Genomic DNA, 21,280 nt, shown 5'->3' with positions numbered 1-21,280 from the left:
CTAGGAAAATTCTGAAGTGATCTCTATAGATGTCAGAAAAATTGTGATTCCCCAAATGCCCAAACAATTGATTAAATCATTTAAAGCGGAAATACATTTCTTCCCACAACCTGACATCAGTCCTTTAATTAGCAACTCTTCTAATTGTTGACCTTCTCTTTTCTATTAGTCTTCTGTTCTCTCTATATAAACTCATTCAGGTCTCCTTTACCTTTAACCAGAAGCCCCTCTAACATCCCAATCTGATGGCTCCCCCTTTTGAAGGTAATTGTTTTCAAGGGTACTCAGTAGTTCCATGTCTTCTTAACTCCCTTCATTCTTTAATTCACTGCTTCCAACAACAGTTCTGAAACTGCTTTTGCTAAAGTGTTTACTGGCATCATAATTACCAACCCAGTAAACACTCTAGCAACCTCTAACTTGTCTTTCCTGTGACTTCCTACAACTGCAACCAACCGCTTTTTCTTGAAACTTTCCTCTTTTGATTTGGATAAAGCACCACTTCCTGGATTTTTTCCCCTACATCTCCTATTGCTTCTTCTCCATTAGGTCATGGACTTTCATTCTCTCAGAATTTTAAATGTGGTCCACAAAATTATGACCTGTCTCTCTTTTTTTTCTTTTCACTTTATACATTGTTCATAGATAGTTTCATTCACACAGATGTCTCAAAATCGGTACTTAGAATTCTGACCTCCGTATGCTCAACAAATTCAATCACTACTGTCTACCTCTACCTAGATGACATTTCCCGACTGAACTCATCATTTCCATGGACCTTGATAGCATCTATTTATTATTTTACTATATCCCTCACATTTAGTAATCAATCTTTATCAAGTCTACTCCTTAGATTAAATTTCTTCCCTCTAGCCTCAGTTTAAATCATCATTTCTTACCTGGGTATCTTAGCAGTAGTTTAAACTCCCTTCCTTCACTGTAGCCCTGTCCAAGGGATACTACATAATATAACTAATAATGTCTAACCAAAATTTAACTGTGATCATGGAACTTCTACATCTTAAACTCTTCCAATTTTTTTCCTGTGTGCTGCTATTCTTAGAGGTAAATTTTAGAGGAAAACAAATGTTGTCATGTTAAGATAAAATAATAATCCCAGTGGAATTTTTATTGACATAGGGCCAAAGCCAACTAATTTGGGGAAAATACACTTTTGTGTATTCCATCTAAGAATACAGTAGACCACTCTAGTTATATAACATTTTAAAATATTTTCCAACAAATTTTATACTATTCCTTCACATTTCTCATTAAAGTCATTCCTAGGTATTTTGTGTTTATGGCTCTTCTGAGTGAGATCTCTGCCATTTTATTTTCTACCATTGCCAAATATAAACACTATAATTATTTGGACACACATCATCTACCTTGGTACCGCTATATGACTTGATGCAAGATAACTCAAATAATTTTAATCAACTTACTTTGATTTCCTAAGTACACAGTTCACCATTCTTAATGTACATATATATTAATGTAAAAATAATTTATATAGTCATATTTTTAAATCTGGAAATAATCCAAATTATAATACATTCTGTTAGTAGAATGTATACGGTCATTAAAATTATGCTGAGAAAGAGTTCATAATAACGTAAGACCCTATGTAACAATATTTAGTGAGGAAAAGCATGAATTTAAAATGTATATGCTTTCTTAAATTTCACTATATTCTATAATAAAGATACAATGTGATATATAGATGATGTATTACAGAATTATACACTTGAAAATTATGTAATTTTACTAACCATTGTCACCCCAATAAATTTTAATAAAAAAAAGAAAAAGAAAAAAATTAAACTAGTGGTTTTGTTGTTAAAGTAAATAAATAAATAAATAAAATGTAAAAAAATGATACATTAACTTTATAATAAAACACCATATATGTACATATTATTACAACTATTTTGTAAAATATTCATGGAACATACTGTTTTACAGAAGCTACAGAAACACAGTATAATTGTGACTGTACTTGGATATTGGGATTACAGGTGATTTCTTCTTTTCCTAAAATGTCTGCAATGATCATGTGGTACTCTTTAATGGGAAGTTTATTTTTAGATCTTTTTTCATCCTTACTGGCTCCCTATCTCCTCATAGCAGGGTCTAAAATCCTAAGCACTGCATTAATGGATCTTCTTAATCTGATTCTTATTTACCTTTCTAGCTTCAACTTCTTCCATGCTTACACATGTACAATAGGCTCTGGCCAAATCAAACTATTTTCAGCTTCTCTTGTGCTTTCTCATCATTCCTCTAGGCCTTTATGGTTTTTGTTCTGCCTGAAATTCTCATTCTCCACTCTACCTCCTTGCTTCCCAAATCATCCATTAATATTCTGCTAAAGAGACGTCTTACATGGGAAGATTTCCCTGCCTGTCCATACCCTCCGTCAAACACCATACTGAGTTAGTTGCTTCCCCTCTATGCTTCCTAGGTTTCCTAGGTTACATGTATTTGTTTCAATTATCGCTCAAAACTGATTGTATTATAATTGATGGTTTACTTGTTTATTGTTGAGCTATCTTTTAATGTTATGGATTATATATTATTTGTCTCCACATTTTGAATGTCTCATGTTCAAAAAAAGTTGATTACATAAATGTTTTAAGTGAAACCATGTGCTCTCTTGGTTCAGTTACCAAGTCTTTCATAGTAGATCTGATCTATGAATTATGTTTTTCCCAAAATTAATAATGAGGGAATTAAATCTCCCTATCAGGATTTGGGGGGAAATTTTAAGATACTGCTGTTTTCAAAGGAAAAGTAATTCAAATATTTTAAGACACATATAAAAGCATTTTAATATTACTTAGACATAATCTGCTTGTGATAAAACTGTATGATAGGGAATTTCATGTAATGGCAGCCTAAATTATTCAGAGCAGCCATCCTACTGACAGCAACTAAATATTCTGGATAAAATATTAAAAACAATTACCTAAAAGCAATGAAAATCTGACAAGATAACGAGGAACTGTGAGGACAAATTCTGGAGGAAACTTAAACCCAGAGAGGTGAGCAGAATATTGAACTTTCTTTTGGTTCTAAAAGCATTTGCCAACACAAACTTGGGCACAAATTCAGATAACTTGTGGGGTGAGGAAGACAGAAATTAAGGACCAGGATGTACATTAAGATGAAAGTCTTATAGTATCTACATTAATCAGGAACCCCAGGGACTATTCTCTCCAGGTGATGGTGTAGCAAAGCTAAACCTACCTATCCTCCAGTCCAGAGAACTGCTGGGGAGTTTGACTTGGCACCAACCAGGACAGAAGGAAAACAGGAAAGGAAAAAATCCTATAAACTTGTGGTTCGATACTGGACATCCTGAAGATTTTTAGCTGGGTATACTGGGTGGTCTAAGTAGTCAAGGACCTTCAAGTCTTGAGCTTGGTTTAAAGTGGTTTACAACTAGTAGTATTCAGAAACTGGCAGATATAACTAAAAATGTATCCTGAAGGAAGGCACTTTTATCCAAGATCTCAGGATATCCTGACAAATATTATTTGCAGGGTAATTACCATCGCAAGTCAAAAAAATCTGGCACACACAGAAATATGCAGCTGTGATCAAAAACTAGCTGAAGCGACACACAGCAAAAACATACCTGGAGACTTTAAACTAGAATTATCAGACGGGGATTTAATATATTTAAGGAAATAAAAAGCAAGCTTACAGCAAACAAAAAAATGATAAAAAGTCACAGCAGATTTGAACAATTACAATTTTAAAATAAAAAACATTATAACTAAACTAAAACACTCAAGAGATACTTTTAGTAGCATACTAGACATACAAGAGGACAAAATTAGTAAAACTGAAAGAAATATAATAAGAAACTACTCATAAAACAGCACAATGAGACAACAGTGGAACCCAAAAGATACTGAGGAGATAACTTGAATGTGCCCAAAATAAATAAATGCCAACCTAGAAATCTACATCCAGGGGAAAATATCTATTAATAGTGATATTTCAGGCAAACAAAAACTAAAATAGCTCATCACTAGGTAAGGTAGAGATAAAGAGAGTCATTTCATAATGTTAAGTTTCAATTTAGCAGGAAGATATTACAAATTTAAATTTGGTTAAGTATCTAAATAAAATAAAATAGCCTCAAAATATATGAAGCAAAAAAGTGACAGAAATCCAAGGAGAAGTGAACAATTCACCATTCATAGCATGACACTTTAACATAAATTTCTGAGTCACAGAAAATGAGCAAATAAAAAGAATAAAAAAGAATACGGAATATTTGAACAACACAATTAGCAAAAACAACAAACAATACAGAATACTACTACAGGCAATTTCAGAATATTGCCTTTCCATGAACATGCAGAACATTTACAAAAATTGACAGCCTGAAATACTATACAACGAAAATGAATGATATGCAGCTACCCACAACAATATGGATGAATCTCACAAGTAATCATATTTAGAAAACTATGGCAAAACAAAAGAGTATATACTGTGTAATTCCATATATATAAAGTATAAAAACAGCAAAACTAATCAAAGCCATTATAAGTCGGAATAGTGATTACCCTTGGAGGATTATGACTGGAGCTTCTGGAGTGCTGACAATGTCTGTGTCTACATCTGTCTACTAGTTATATAGGTATGTTCAATTGGTGAACATTTGCCCACCTGTACATTTATGATGTGTGAGCTTTTATATATATATATATATATATATATATATATATATATATATATATATAATACTTGAACAAACAACAAGTTTTTCAAAAAAAATGACTATATGATGGGCTGCAAAGAGAATTTCAACAATATCAAAAAATTGAAAACACTGGACATGATTTGATGACAGTGGGATGTAACTATTAGGTTGGTGCAAAAGTAATTGCGGTTTTAAAGGTTAAAAAGTTACACAAACTGCAATTACTTTTGCACCAACCTAATGGAAATCTATAACTAAAAGATTGTAGATTATCTCTATGTGTAGAGTATCTCTATGCTTGGATACTGAAAAAAAAAATCTGAATAACCAATGGGTCAAAGATATCACAAAAGAAATTAGAAAATATATTGAATGCTCGATAAAGAAAATATTACATATGAAAATTTGTGATGGAATTATTGAGATTTTCTTTATGGCTCAGACTATGTTTAATTTTGGTTAATGTATTATAGGCATTTTTAAAGAGTTGTATTCTGCAGTTGTTGGGTGATTTTTTTTTAATACACGCACACACAGTTGTTATTCCTATTATTCAAAAGTTCTATATCCTTGTTGATTTTCTTTTGTCTCCTTGTTCTCTTTCTGAACAAAATATGTTAAAATTTCCCATTCTGGTTATGAATTTCTCTATTTCTCCTTGGAGTTCAGTCATTTTTGCTTAATGTAATTAAACATAATATTATTGCACTGAAATTTACGATTGTTTTATATTCCTGGTGGATTGACCCTTTTATCATTATGTAATGTCCTATTTACATACATAAGGTTTCTTATCATAAGGTCTACTATTAATGATATTTGTATAGCTAACTATACAGTTTCTTTAAAAAAAAAAAAAAACAACAACCTTTTATTTATTTTAAGTGTGTTTTTCCAGGACCCATCAGCTCCAAGTCAAGTAGCTGTTTCAATCTAGTTGTGGAGGGCGCTGCTCACAGTGGCCCATGGGGGATCGAACCAGCAACCTTGTTGTTAAGAGCACCATGCTCTAACTAACTGAGCTAACCAGCTACCCCTATACAGTTTTCTTTTGATAAGTGTTTGCATGGTATCTCTTTCTATCCTTTTACTTTCAACCTTTCTTTATCCTTTTAATAAAGATATGTCTCTAATAAATGACATATGGTTGTTTAATTTCTAACAAGTCTGACTATCTTTATTAATTGGAGTGTTTAGTCTGTTTATAATTAATGTAACTACTGATATACTTGGATTTAAATCTGTCATCTAACTATTTTTTTAATCCTGTCTGTTCTAACTTGCCTTTTTTCCCTTCTTTTAGATTAAGTATATTTTTACGATATTGTCTCCCCATTATTAACTTATCGTTTACACATTATTTTAATATTTAAATGGATTACCCTAGAAGATAAAATATGTATTCTTGACCTATTAAAATCTAATATAAATTTTGACTTTTATCACTTTCAGAACAATGCAATGGCTTTAAAATCTTTTAATTCTATTTACCTCTCTCCATATTTTTTGTTATTGTTCTCATATATTTCAGTTCTTTTTATATTTTAAATTCTACTATGCATTATTGTTGTTTTATTCAGTGAATATATTACCTCCTCTGCTTCCTTCTTTTTACCATTGTTTTCTTTCCTCCCCTCCCTCTTTGTCTCTTTCCCTCCCCGCCTTCCTTCCTCCCTTCCCTTTCTTCCTTCTTTCCTTCCTTCCTTTCTATTTCTATGCTTTTACCCGGGAATATTTTCCAAATACCTAAAGAAATCTCTTACTATTTCCCTCAGTGCAGATCTGCTTGGGATGCATTTCATTAGTTTTGGTTCATTTAAAAATATTTTTCTTTACTTTCCTTTTTTTTTTTTTTTAATTTATCTCCTTTTGAAGGATATTTTTGCTGGGTATAAAATTCTAGGTTTGCAGATGTTTTCTTGAAGCCTTTGAAGATCTCATTTCATTGTTTTCTGGTTTCCCTTTTTTTTTAACTGAAAGCTTAGTTGTCAGTCCTTACCATTGCTAATTTAAAGCTAATATATCCTTTATTTTCTGGTGGTAAAAAGACAGTTAGTTCATTGAAAAACTAATAAAAATCTACAAATCTCTGGCAAAACATCCCAAAAAAGAGGAAAAAAACCCCATACATTATAAGCCCATACATGAAAAAATTTAGATTAAATGCACAAATTTATTGGAAAACACAAATAACCAAACTGATATGACCAGAAACAGAGATCTGTATATTTCTATAACTATTATGGATATTGAATTTATAATTAAAAACATTTTCATGAAGATAACTCTAGTCCTATAAGACTTCATTTTTAATTCTTCTACATGTTTATGGGAGAAAAACCACTAATTTACACACTTTCAAAATAATTGAAAAAGAGGTAATACTTCTCAACTTACTATTAAGGCCAGCATAACTTTGACAAAAACATTACAAAAATGGAAAATTACAAGGCAATTTCTATCATAAACTCATTTTTAAAAGTCTAAGCAGGGGCCAGCCCGGTGGCTCAGGCGGTTGGAGCTCCATGCTCCCAACTCCGAAGGGTGCCGGTTCAATTCCCACATGGGCCAGTGGGCTCTCAACCACAAGGTTGCCAGTTCAACTCCTCGAGTCCCACAAGGGATGGTGGGCAGTGCCCCCTGCAACTAAGATTGAACACAGCACTTTGAGCTGAGCTGCCGCTGAGCTCCCGGATGGCTCAGTTGGTTGGAGCACGTCCCCTCAACCACAAGGTTGCCGGTTCAACTCCCTCATGGGATGGTGGGCTGCACCCCCTGCAACTAGCAATAGCAACTGGACCTGGAGCTGAGCTGCGCCCTCCACAACTAAGACTGAAAGGACAACAATTTGAAGCTGAACAGCACCCTCCACAACTAAGACTGAAAGGACAACAACTTGACTTGGAAAATAAAAATCCTGGAAGTACACACTGTTCCCCAATAAAGTCCTGTTCCCCTTCCCCAATAAAATCTTTTAAAAAAAAGAAAGTTAAAAATGAATAAATAAAACTAACATTATGTGGAGATGGAATGACATCATATGCAGAAAATATAAAATAATATAAAAATGTTCAATTTTAAAATAAATTTAGCAAGGACATTGGATATAAAGTTAATATGTAAGGGGGGAGGGGTGGTAGAAGAGGTTAAAGGGGGTAAAGGGTAAACATGGTAATGGAAGGAGAATTGACTTTGGGTGGTCAACACACAATGCAATATATAGATGGTATAGAATTGTACACTTGACACCTATATAATTTTACTAATCAATGTCACCCCAATACATTTAATTTAAAAATATCAATTTCCTACAACAAAAACAAATTATAAAATCAAAATTTTAAAATAGCATCAAAATAACAAATATCTAATGAAATTTGTGCAATATCTTTATACACACACTCATGCAAACACACATAAACACTGAAAGAAAATAAATAGAAGAATATAACCATGTTCATGGAAGAGAAGTTTATGGATACATTGTCATTATGTTGATAAACCCATATTTTTATGGAGTCAGTAAAAATCCAAATAAAATATGTCAAATGCCCCATATTTTCTACAGATTTAATGTAATACCATTAAAATCAGAGCAGTTCTTTTTATATAGAAATTGAAAAACTGATTCTACAATATAAATAGAAGTGCAAAGGGCCAAAAATACTAGCTAAATTAATCTTGAGGCAGAAGAACAAAGTGAGAAAAAACTTACACAATTGTATGTTAATATGTATTAAAAGCTACTGTGTTTAACACAGAATGGTATTGGCACAAAATAAATAGACCAATAAAACAAAATAGAGAATCCAGAAATAGACACAAATTTAGTCACTTGGTTTATGACACAGGTAGCTCTGCAGAATAGTGAAGGATGATCTTTTTTATTAAATGGCACTGTATATGTAGAAAATGTACTACTATGAAGTGATGACAAGTTTATATTTTTAAGTGAAAAAAATCAAAGTAGAGAAGAACGTGTATTGTATGCTATAATTTATCTTAAAAAGCAGTGGACACACATATTTGTTTACATTTCATATATACTAACACTGAAAAATAGTGAAAGGATAAACCATAAAATATTATTACCTGTAAGAGGAGAATAGGACTAGAATGGGGGAACAGGGACAGTAGATACTAGACTTCTCTAAATATACTTTGTTTGATAAACTTATTTTGGAATTATGTAAATATTTTATATAACTAAAAGGAAATTAAATTTTAAAAAGCAAGCCCAAAATTTGAAAGGAACTTGAAACAAATGAACCTAACTTTGCATGTAATTGATGCAAATTTGCATGTAATTACACAAAGACGAACTATTCCAAGATACTTCAAAATACAATAATTTCTACCATACATGCTTAGTGAGATACGGCGTACAAATGAAAAGAATGCCAACAATATTAAGCTGTTACTGTAATCATATTGTTGGTGTGGTACTGGTATTGTTTTCTAAGTCTGTTTTTTGAGTAGTGTCAGGTAACAAATGAGTAATTATGTTGATGTAAATAAAAACTGGGATCTTTGTTGTAGAAGAAAGGAGATACAAATGTAAGACTGAGGAAATTAAGTAAAAACCTAGTGTTGAACTTGGAAAGATTAGTGATGAACTTGTGATGTACTTTATCTTTTTTAAAATGCGCAGTAACTGAAAATACCTAGAAACCCTGTAGCAATAAGCACAACTATTGTCCAGATTTTATCTCTAAATATCAGCTCTCACAAAAAAGAATTGAAGAATCCTTGGAGAATAGTTAGTTGACTCCAGGTCTGAGACAGGAAATTTAGAAGATGAACCTGGATACTTGTAATACCAAAAAGCAGACATTCTCTTAAAAATGAATTAAATGAGTTTGTCACTGCAAGGGAAACAACTGACAGTATTTACTGCAAATGATAAAATTTAAGATTTTGAATGAGAATTATAATTTGGGAAAACTTGTGTCTACCACTGTGAGCTTGTTGCTTTCCAACATTAAAAGAATGTCTCATGAGATTAGTGTTGGTATTGACAAATGTGATTTTTTTGTTATTGTATAATAAAATGTGTCTCCATTTGGAAGATCTGTATAGCCAGTATTTCCCAAACTGAAAATACCTAGAGACTAGGTATTTTCCCAAACTGAAAATACCTACAAATCTGTGAGCCAGTATTTCCTAAACTGAAAATACCTAGAAACCCTGTAGCAATAAGCACAACTATTGTCCAGATTTTCTCTCTAAATATCAGCTCTCACATATGCAATATACAGCAATTTAATGGATGAATTATTGCTATGCACAGAAGCCTATATGAATGTATAATACTGAGTGAAAGAAGCCAGATAGAAAAACATAATCATACCATATGACTATTTTTATGGTGTTGGAACTCCTGATAATGGTTATATTTCAGAAGGGAGTAATGAAAGGGGAAGGTTGAGGGGAGTTTGGAGGTGCTGGTAACGCTCTACTTCTTTACCTCTGTGGTAGTTACATGATTGTGTTGGCTTTGAATTATTCATCAAACCATACACTTATGATATATGAACTTTTATGTATGTTATACTTCAATTAAAGTTTTAAAAAGTAAAAATTTTGTGAAGCAGCTAATATCACACTTAGTGGAAAACTTTCAGTTTTAAATCCATGCATTACAAACAATAAAATCCGAAAATCAGTAAACTAAACTAAACAGCTAGAAAAAAATAGCACATTGAAAACAAAAACAACCAAAAAAAGTGAGGAAGGAAATAAAGTTAAGAGCAGAAATCAATAAAATAGAAAACAAATATACAAGAAAGAGAACCCTAAAAACCAAAAGTTAGTCCTTGGAAAGGGTCATATAATTAGTAAACTACTACTTCCAAATCCATTCAGGAAAAATGAGAGGTGATAATAATTAACATCAGGATTGAAAAGGGGCATATCACTACAGATCCTGCAGATGTTAAAAAGATCACAAGAGGACAGACAGTATAAATAAGTTTATGCCAAAATACTTGAAAATTTAGAGGAAATCAACACATTTCTGGAAAAAACACAATTTACTGAAATGAAACAAGAATAAAAACATAAATAATTTTATTTCTAACAAAGAAATTTGATATCATGTACAACTTTTCCACAAAGAAAACTTAAGGAACAGAGAGCATCACTGTGAATACTAATAAATATTTAAGAAAGAAATATCATCAATCTTAGCAAACATGTCCTCTAGAGAAGAGGAAAAAAAGAGAGAAAAAAACTTCTAACTTGTTTAATAGGGCCAGCCTAACCTTGATACCAAATCCTTATAAGAAAGGAAAATTACAAGCTAATCTCAAGTGACTAATATAGATGCAAAAACCCACTATTAAGAGGTCTTCATTGGTTGGTTTTATTTTGTATGAACATCATTTTGACTCTAAACAAAACAGGTGTAATATTTGTTCAAAGATTCAAAAGAATAAGTATGATGTGCCTGAATTCAGAGAGCACATTTTTGAGGGTATGTCATTAGAATTCTGCTATTAAAACAGTATATATGTACATGGCAACCAGATGGTTCTAAGAACAGCCAAGAATTTGGGATGGTACACAAAGGTGTTTCTCTTTGTCTGCAGCTCAGGAGAATATGTGATTGCATATTCATTCCTAGATTCCAGGACAAGTTCCAGATGAGTATATAATGACCTTCCGTGTTTATAGCTTGAGGAAGAAATTATTATCCTAATTCTTTTTCATAAATGCACTAAAAAAGAGACGTAATTTATTTCTATCTTGAACCATTCTTGTATCATAAATTAAAATTGGGAACAAAATGAGTAACCATCTTTATCATTTAGTTTTGGGGTTTTTAAATTAGTTTCAGGTGTACAAAACAATGTAATAGTTATACATTTACACCCCACACTGTGATAATCCCGCCAATCTACTACCTCTCTGATATTATATATATATATATATATATCTGTTACAATTCCATTGACTATATTCCCTATGCTGTACTCCACATCCCATGACTATATATATATATATATGTATACACACACACACACACACACACACACACATCTATATACAGATATATAGATATATAGATATATATACACATATATATCTATTATATGTATACACACACACGAGTATACTTTTTTTGGGTATCCCCAGTATGTATGTATGTATGTATGTATGTATGTATATAAATATATATATGTGTATATATATATACATACATATATTTAATTATAGTTGACATCCCATATTATTCAACTTAAGCTTTAGGTGTATAGTACAGTGGTCAGGCATCTACACAGTCTATGAAGTGGTTTCCCTACTAAGTCCAGTGCCCATCTGGCACCCTACATAATCTTTACAACATTATTGATTATATTCCCCAAACTGTATTTCATTTCCCCATGGCTATTAGTTTTGGTTTTTAAGAATAACCCTTACCAACTAATTCCTTGTTTCCCATAATACTTTAGTCAGAATCCTAGACTGGGATCTATATTCATTTGATGTTCTGCCAAATGTTATTTCTGATATTCATATCATATGCATTTGAGCAATGTAAAAACCTTTTTAGCAATTTAGTCCACCTTCACCCCAACAGAGTTAAGTGTATTTAGTCTCTGGAATATTATTGTTTCCTCTAACTGCAAATACTGAAGGCAACAAAAATCAATAGGCCATTAACATTATCAGACATGTTGTTAAAAATCTTTCCCACAAATACATTTTCCTTTCTGTCCACTCAAGTTATGATGTTCTTTTCCTTCCTTTTTAATAGTTTGAGGTTTCTCTATTATATTATACATCAAATACTATTGTATTGTCTACATGGTTTTTTTTAATCTGAATATATTTCACTGGCCATGAAAACTTCCTTAGTTACAGCACTCTAAAGTTTTTCAAAGCATGGTTATCAGCTTCAAAGCCAAAATAGATATAAGGAAACCTCTAATTAGGCTATAGAAAAGTCTACTTATGGAATATATGTTAACAAATAAAAACACCTAGAATTGTAACAGGTATATATTATGTCAGAGGGGTAGTAGATTGGGGAAGGGAGGTTTATCACTTTGTGAGGGGTGTAAATGTCTAACTATCACATTGTTTTGTACACCTGAAACTGATAAAAAAATCTACTTCAGAATGCCAAAAACATTCCACCACTCTGTTAATAAATGACATTGCAAAGAGGAACTATCTTATACCCTATATATCCCGGCAAAAGAAACTGTTTTAATTCCAGAAGAACAATACACTAATATAACATTGGTATGTTCAACCTATAATTTTCATGTGGAATATTTAATAAAGTCAGTTGTATGCTGTTGTGCATTTTTGCCACATTAATATTTATTATCTGAAAAATTGCCAATGCAATTCATTTTCAATTCAAAGTAGAAATTTATATCTCAGAGGTACCATCTTAGATATGAATCTAAAAAAATTAAATTGCCCATCAAGAATCCTAACAAAAAATTCACATGAGACACATGTTTTCTGCTTGTTGCACAGTGGGCCAATTTTGTTTATATCTGTTAAATATTATCAAAGGAGAGATACAGATATGAATGTTTTCCTGAATTCTTAAACTGACAGATTTTAGTATTATAAATTATGGTAAAATACATTGTAAACTAAGAGAGAAGAGCTTAAAATTTGAACAAAATATAAATACATGTATCAAGATGATTATGCATCATTCAAGGCATACAGTTAAAATATTACAAAATTGTATTCTTTTCAAAGGATTTTTCTTTTGTAAAATTCAAGTAATAAATATTTCATTTCTAGAATTCTATCGTTGTTATTAAGACATTCAATGAGCACTATGACAAGCATTCTTTTCTAAAGAATCAAGATTGGATCAATGTGCAATTGGATAGAAAAAATAAATAATAAATGCCTGTGTGAATTACAAATATTCCAGCTTTATAAAAATTACTTTACCCCATTTTTATACATCATACTTTCTTTATAAGAAAATATGCAGCCCATAAAAATTATTAGCAGACAATGAACTACCTAAAAAGTGAAATATCAACAATGATGGAAAAAGATCGCTCAACTGGAGGAATGGGAGGGTACGATATTCCTGCATGTATGAACAGAGTATCTCTGTTACTTTATTTATCGCTCCATTACTTTATTTATCCCTCATATAAATTTTAGAAATTTGGTCACAGGGGACATTTTTCTCTGTTATTAGCTATATTTTTCCTTTTAAATAGCTAGTTTTCCTTCCAACTCCCAGATCCATTGTTCTTCCTATCACTTACTTATATTTCCTTTCTAGCCTAGTCAAAATGTGTTTCTCAAACAACTCCTGACTCCCAAACTTCATAGATGTTATTCATATTCTCATTGCTCCTTGTTACTGAAAGCAATGAAATAGAAGAAATGGTGAATTTTCTTGATAGGAAGAGAATTTATGCATTGTTTTGATACCTGAAATATTAACATTTTGTGTACCAATTTTCTCCCTTAGAAAAATAACTGCATTTTAATTTGTATTCACTGCAAATTTCACAATGTAATGATATATGCGTACATCCCTACTAATCACTTTATCACAGGAACTAGACTCATCTTTAGCCCCAGAACAGCATTGAGGTTTTTCATGCTAGCTCTAGGCCCAGAAAATCCCTGTTACGTTGTTTACATTATTATACAGCATGAAGAAGAAAATAACCACTGAAATAATGCATTAGAGAATGACCCTTAAACTGTTAACTTTATATACAAATGAAAAACAGAAAAGTTAATGTTTTTCCCTCTATGTTGAACAGTGTTACCCTCCAATTCATATATGCACAAATGTATTTCATTCATTCAGCAAGTACTTACTAATCATATCATATATACTGGTTTCTATTACATCATGTGTGAATATTAAATATGCAAAATTATCATGGATGTAAATCTTCTTTAACATCATTATTTGGAAAAAATAACATAACCCCTTTGTCCCCTTATTACTTGGAATACTAAAACAGGGAATCTTCCATTGCCTTCCTTAATTTCTGTACATCTACTTCCCTTCTATCCACAATTGCTATGAAAAGTCCAAAAGTAACATTGTAAAATTGCTGTCCCAGTTGCTCCCATTCTATTAAAAAAGTTTTGAAATGCCAACAGCCACTATGGTTAAACTGAAGTATTTGAATAATTTAACTTTTATTAGACACATTTCTCTCAAATATGGTATTTATTATGTCTAAGTATATTGGCTTCTAAAATAATAAAAATATTAAATCCAAGTTGAATGGACTTTGAATAGTAAGTGCACTTTCGCACACACCCATGTTTCTGACATAACAATTAGTCATCTTTCTTCTTTGTGAAACAATTCAAACACACTAAAGGTTGTCAAGTCCTATACACAATAGTGTTATTGTCTATGAGTACAAATAGGTATTCTCAGACATGCATATAGTTTTGATGTACTTACAAACACTGCATGGAGCTATTAGCTATGTTGTGAAGTGTTAGTCTCAAAACAGACTTTTTTTGCCAAGTGGTTTTCATGTAAAGTATAGACTAGAAAATATGCTGCATTTTATTAAATTGTCTATCATTCAAGATCCAATTCAAATGCCATCTCTACCACAAAGCTTTCCCTGATTCCCTCCTCCAAGCCCACATATCCTCTCTCTTCCTTCTTTAAATATCCATTCCAATTTATTTTTACATGTTTTAGGTTATCATCATTTCAAATCATGTGTTGTAAAGTTTGAGTAAATGTCTCATCTTCCATGATATTAAGCATATATTATGCAAAACTCATGTATTTTTCATTCCCACTAGGTATCAGAATGCCTTACACACATCCATTGCTCAAAACTATTTTTTTGAATGAAGGGATATTTGCTTTAAATCCCTTAAAGGAATTCCTAAAAAGAATTATTTAAAGACATTTCTGGTCATTTATTATCCATGCCAGAAACGTTGGTGCTTTATTATTTTTAATTTTAGACATTTATGCTATATTACATTTATTGTTCTTTAATACATTTGAATTTCTTACCCTTGTTTCTCAAAAATAAACTATAATCTCCTTAAGGCCAAGAACAGTCTTTTAATACTTCTATACTCCCAGAATTCTTAGCACAGGGGGTATAAAAAGCATGAGTGTTCAACTCAAAGGATTAAATGTTGCCAAAGGCTCATCTAAGAAACATTTTAGAACATACTTTATAGTGCTTGGTGGGTACTGTTGAATAACTATAAAGTACACCTGAAACTAATTGTATGTTAGCTATGTTTTAATAAAAATCCTTTTTAAAAAAAGCAATTAAGAAGTACAAATTGCCAGTTCTAAAAACAGTCACACAGGGAAGCAAAGTACAGCACAGTGAATACGCGTATAGTCAATAATATTGTAATAACTATGTATGGTGCCAGTTGGGTACTAGACTTTTGGGGATGACTTCATAAGGTATATAAATGTCTAGTCACTATATTGTACATCTGAAACTAATGTAATATTGTATGTCAATGGTAATTAAAAATAAAAACTTTTTGAAAAGGATTATTGGAGGGGCTTCTTAAAATGCAGTTGCCCAGGCCTGCCCCTGGAGATTCTGACTCAAGAATTGGATCGGTGCCTAGTATCTGTATTTTTAACAAGCATTTGAATCACATGAGCAGTCAAATTGGAGGAAACTCTGGGTTAGTGTCCTAGCCTGATCTACCCATTTTCTAAGTCTCTTATTCCAACCCGTTCTTCCCCCCACTTTTTCAGCATTACTCTCAAGGCTTCTGAAGACTTCCATACCCTTTCCCATTGTTTTATTTACTGATAATAACAAATACTACTGTTTATCGAAAAAGAAAAAGAAAAGAACATAGCAGGTGGCCATTTCCTGGTCAAGGGAATCAAATCCCAAAAAATTTGCTTACCATGACATTGACATTTGCGTGATCTCCTTTCCTATTCCGAATCTGAATACAGGATATTGGCAAATTCATTCCTACCCCAGTGGTCACATTTCTCAGGTCAGCAGCACTGTATTCCCCACACAACAGCAAACTGTTATTATCAGAACCAAGTCCCAGAGAGACCCGATAGAAATAGGTCTGAGAAAGTCTCTCAACCGTAGTGACATCTATTGTGGCTGATGTCATGCAAGGATTCGAAGCTGTTTTCCTTCCATACCTCAGCTCCTCTGGAGAGCGACAGCAGCTCTGAGAGCAACAACCTGGGCTCTGGCTCAACTTGATACACACAAAGAAAAGTAGGCACCCCAGAAATAAAAAGGAAATGCAAGCCAATGCAATTACTAAATACAGGTTCTGGGTGGAAAGGTGCCCTATTTCCCAGGCATCTTCAAAGTCTGGAAGGACCTGAGGGACAGAGTTGCTCAACAGCATACACAGTGTGACAGAGGAGGAAAGTGATGGGTCTCCATGGTCCCGAACCACTACCACCACCCTTTGTTTAACGGCATCAGTGGGAAGAACTAAGCGAGCAGTACGGATCTCTCCCATATTGGCTGAGATTCTGAATAGGCTAGAGTCAGAGGCCTGAGAGATGTGGTAGGAAAGCCAGGCATTGGAGCCACTGTCTGCATCCTCAGCTACCACTTTTGTGATCAAGTGTCCAGTTCTGGCAGAGCGGGGCACAATTTCCACTGGGACAGAGCCATTTCTGGGTAAGGGAAACAAGATGACTGGAGCATTGTCGTTCCTATCTACCACAAACAAGTTCACAGTCACTGCTGCACTTCTGGAAGGAATGCCACCATCTCTGGCTTCCACTTGAAAGCTAAACCCCTTGAGCTGCTCAAAGTCAAAGGAAATTTTGGCAGTGATAGCCCCACTTGATGTTTCTACAGCCACCAAACTAGATACTGTCTGCCCTTCAGCGATAATATCCAACAGTTCATAGCAGACAAGGCCATTCTTCCCCAGGTCAGGGTCCTGGGCAAACACACGGCCTAGGGAGGCTCCAGGGCCATTGTTTTCAGCCACAACAAGTTCCTGTTGTGGTTGAGGAAAGCTTGGTGCATTGTCGTTCACATCAGCAACTGACACAGTCAGTGTCCTGCGGGTGCTAAGTGGGGGCGAGCCACCATCTGAGGCGGTGATCAGGATCTGGTATTCGCTGACCTGCTCCCGGTCCAGGGGCCCATCAGTCAGCAAACTGTAGTAATTGTCAAAGGAAGCCTTCAGCTTAAAAGGGCCTCTACTGGACATGCTACAAATGACCTTACCATTGGGACCGAGGTCCTCATCCCTTACACTAAAGAGAGCAATCACTGTGCCAGGGGCGACATCCTCAGAAACTGGGCTGGAGAGAGTCAGAAGGTTCACCTCGGGGGCATGGTCATTCACGTCTGTCACTTCCACCAGCAGTTTGGTGGTGCTAGCTAGAGCGAAAGTGCCTTCATCCCTCGCTTCGATATATGCCTCCAACAGCGTTTCAGGCGGACCTAGTGAAGCAGCTACCCGCACCTCCCCATTTCTAGGGTGCACGTGAAAGTGGTGTCGCAGCTTTGCTTGTGTGCTATTGCTTAAGGAGTACCGGATTTCCCCATTGGAGCCTTCATCGGGGTCCGAGGCCTGAACTCGGAATAACACAGTCCCGTTGGGTGCCGTCTCTGGCACCTTGGTACGGTACACTGTGCGCTCAAATACAGGAGCATTGTCGTTTGTGTCCACTACGATGATGGCGACTTGTGCGTCTCCAGAGCGCGCAGGCTGCCCGCCGTCCCGAGCAGTGAGCACCAGCCGGTGGGTGGCGCGCTCCTCCCGATCCAGTGCTTTCTCCAATACCAACTCCGGGTATTGGCTGCCGTCGACCCTCGAGCCCATGTCCAGGCGAAAGTGCTGACTGGGGTTCAAGCTGTAGCTTAGCATCCCGTTGCTTCCCTCGTCGGCATCTTGGGCATTAGGGAGAGTAAAGCGGGCCCCAGGCATCAGGAACTCAGGGATGTGCAGCTGCACGTCGCCGGCAGGGAAGAGAGGTGAGTTGTCGTTGGCATCCAGAACGTGAACGAGCATCTTGTGCAGCTCCAGAGGGTCCTCCAGCACCAGCTCATAGGTCAAGACGCAGGCAGCTTTGGCCCCACACAGCCATTCGCGGTCTGCCGGCTCTCTGACTATCAAGCTACCGCTGGCCAGATCCACCCCGAAGTAAGGCTTGTTGTGGCTGGAAAGTAAGCGAAAGTTCCGCAAAGACAGAGCTGCTATTGACAGCTGCAAGTCCGCGGTAACATTGCCTATGGCTACACCCCGCTGGGTCTCCTCCAACACTGAGTATTCGAGCTGTCCGGCGGCAGAACCGCAGGAGACCCACAAACATAGAACCGCCACCCACCAGCCAACCATCCTCCCTGCCAGCATCCTCGCTCCACCAAGCGGCGTCCCGGGACCATGCTCCGGATTCCCGGAGAGCACGAGCCGTGGTAAAAAAAAGCAAGGGTCGGCCAGCCGCCGCTGCCGGCTAGAGGTGCAGAGACCGCCGACGTTCCGCTTCCTGAATACCGGGTTTGCCCGGGGCTGGCCCGCGGGGACCAACCTTGCTAGACTGGAGGCTTGGCAGCCGTCTGGGAAAGCGGAGAGGCCGGGTGCGGAGGAGCGCAGCGCCGCCTAGGGGTGCAGAGACTAGGTAAACGGCCGGGTTCAGGAAGCGCGGTCTCCCAGTTCCTTGCCGGCTGGGATCTAGCCCCAAGCCCTGGCAGCGGACGCGGAGCGGGGCAGAGAACACGCTCCGAGAAACTAATGCATCTTCCCTTAAATGGCGTTTCCTAGGACAACGCCCCGAGACCGCCCCGATCTTAACCTCCACAACCTCTGCCTGAAGACGGCTTGTAACTGGGGCTGAGTTTAACTGGGCTTCTCTCGTCAACTGTTGGACAGCGGAGCGTCGAATCTCGGGCGCTTGGACCCAATGACCTCCTACAGTGCCCGCCGGAGCGGCGGAACTCCGAGAGGAACCGCGGGGCGGAGGCTGTGAGAGGCGGATCCGTGACCGTGAACGACCACGCCTTCGCGACTTAAGGAAACAGCTGCCCCCACACCTAGTGCTGTAGTGCATTCGGTGCTGGATTCCCAGTCTCTCCGCTGCGGCTTAAAGTCTCTCCTTCACTTTCTTATATCCCAGGAGCCTCCAAGGTTTCAGTAGAGGCAGCTAGCGAGGGAAATATTCTTCTCAAGTTTCCCCCGGACTCTTGCTTTGCGAGGTAATAAAGTGAGCGAGAGCAAGACTTAAGGTCCTACGTTCCGCCTTTTGCAAGTCAGCAGTTTCTCTTTCCCCAGGAGGCCCTACTGGAAGTGTGCTTTGCAAGCTGCCCTTAACGCTCTGGGTGAGGTAGGAGGTTAGGAACCAAGCAATACCAAGCACCAGAAACTCAAAAAGATTGACAACTCATCATCCCCACAGGATGTACGAAGTGGAGGGGAGAGAAAGTACTGAGCTACTCTCCAGAGTGTGACCAGGAAACTACCCTGCAAATTTACTTTCTGTAAATATTTAGAAAATAGTAATGAGACAGGGTAAGAACAGGCTAGATACCCATACCTTCTCCAACGTCGTTTTTAAGCCTGTATTCAGCACGGAAATCTGGACAGTGATCAGTTCTATGAAAAACATCTCAGAGCTACAAGAAATACCTCCAAATTCCGCCTACCACCCTACAACCAGTGGCTTTCCCTGAGGGAGGCGAGCTGAAAAAGAGAGGGGCTTAAATGACTGTTAAACACTAAATTCCTCACACTCAAATCCTTCTTTTAATACAATTGCAGTATTCAAAGCCCCAAAACCCAAAATTTGAAAGATGAAAGCTGACCAGAGATCAAGAATTGAAACTTTCAGGGCACTCTATTTTCTGCTTAAAAGTATTGTTAATTATGGAAGCTGAGTGTAGGATACATGGGGGTTAATTGCACACTTCTCTCAAAGTTAGTGTATGTTTGAATATTTCTATAGTAACTTTTTAAATTGTTGACTAAAACGGAGTGGGGAGCAGGCAGCTCCAGCATTCTGGTTTTAAGACTAAAAGTGGGGTTGGTAACTTCAGTGTGCCACTAAGAACCAATCACCTCCAATCACTTCCAAGGAATGTCACAAACCCTTCCCATATCTCTTCCATGGAAGTAGGTCAGGCTGCAACATAAGGCAATGTAAGTAGTAAATGTTCCTAATTTTGTCTCTCTGAATTAAAGAACAAAATAATCACTGACCCTAAGTCTTGGACAAAGGTAAAGCAGGAAACATATCAGCCAACTAAAGTGTTAGTAGAGTCATATCGGTAGTATAGCCATCTTTGGGGATTTTCATTAGGATTGAAATGACCCATAAAAATGAAATTTATTCTTCACTAAATTTCAGAACCAAAACTAAGTATCTACTTTAGTGCCAGAGAATAGAATTTGCATTTCTTTTTAATACTGCTAACCAAGCTAACTGCTTGGGGGTGAAAGGTTATACTTTTCACTTTCCCATTAGCAGCAGATGAAATACACTTGGAGAAATTTACTCAACTTTTGGAATGCCCTGACTTTTAGCTCACCATCTGCCTCCACATGTTTAGACATAACTGTGATTTGTGGGAAGGCAATATTTAGGAGATATTTGGC

General features: G+C 36.0%; 1 protein-coding gene across 7 annotated transcripts in view; it reads right to left on the bottom strand.

Moving 5' to 3' along the window:
• The window catches only part of LOC109451776 (protocadherin alpha-C2), a 134,126-nt gene that overhangs the window by 60,554 nt on the left and 52,292 nt on the right, over positions 1-21,280 (bottom strand). The window contains exon 1 of one of the 7 annotated variants that reach the window (XM_019740255.2): positions 16,601-19,112. The exons of the other annotated variants lie outside the window; for them this stretch is intronic. Within the exon in view, the coding sequence (XP_019595814.2) occupies positions 16,601-19,045 (2,445 nt within the window). The 5' untranslated portion in view covers positions 19,046-19,112. Of the gene's footprint in view, positions 1-16,600; positions 19,113-21,280 lie in introns of those variants that run through there. 7 annotated transcript variants of the gene reach the window in all.

The sequence above is a fragment of the Rhinolophus sinicus genome, linkage group LG10, assembly GCF_036562045.2.
Source record: "Rhinolophus sinicus isolate RSC01 linkage group LG10, ASM3656204v1, whole genome shotgun sequence".
NCBI classification, from domain to species: Eukaryota; Metazoa; Chordata; class Mammalia; order Chiroptera; family Rhinolophidae; genus Rhinolophus; species Rhinolophus sinicus.
The sequence above is the reverse complement of the archived record's forward strand: the minus strand, read 5'-3'. Positions and strand labels throughout refer to the sequence as shown.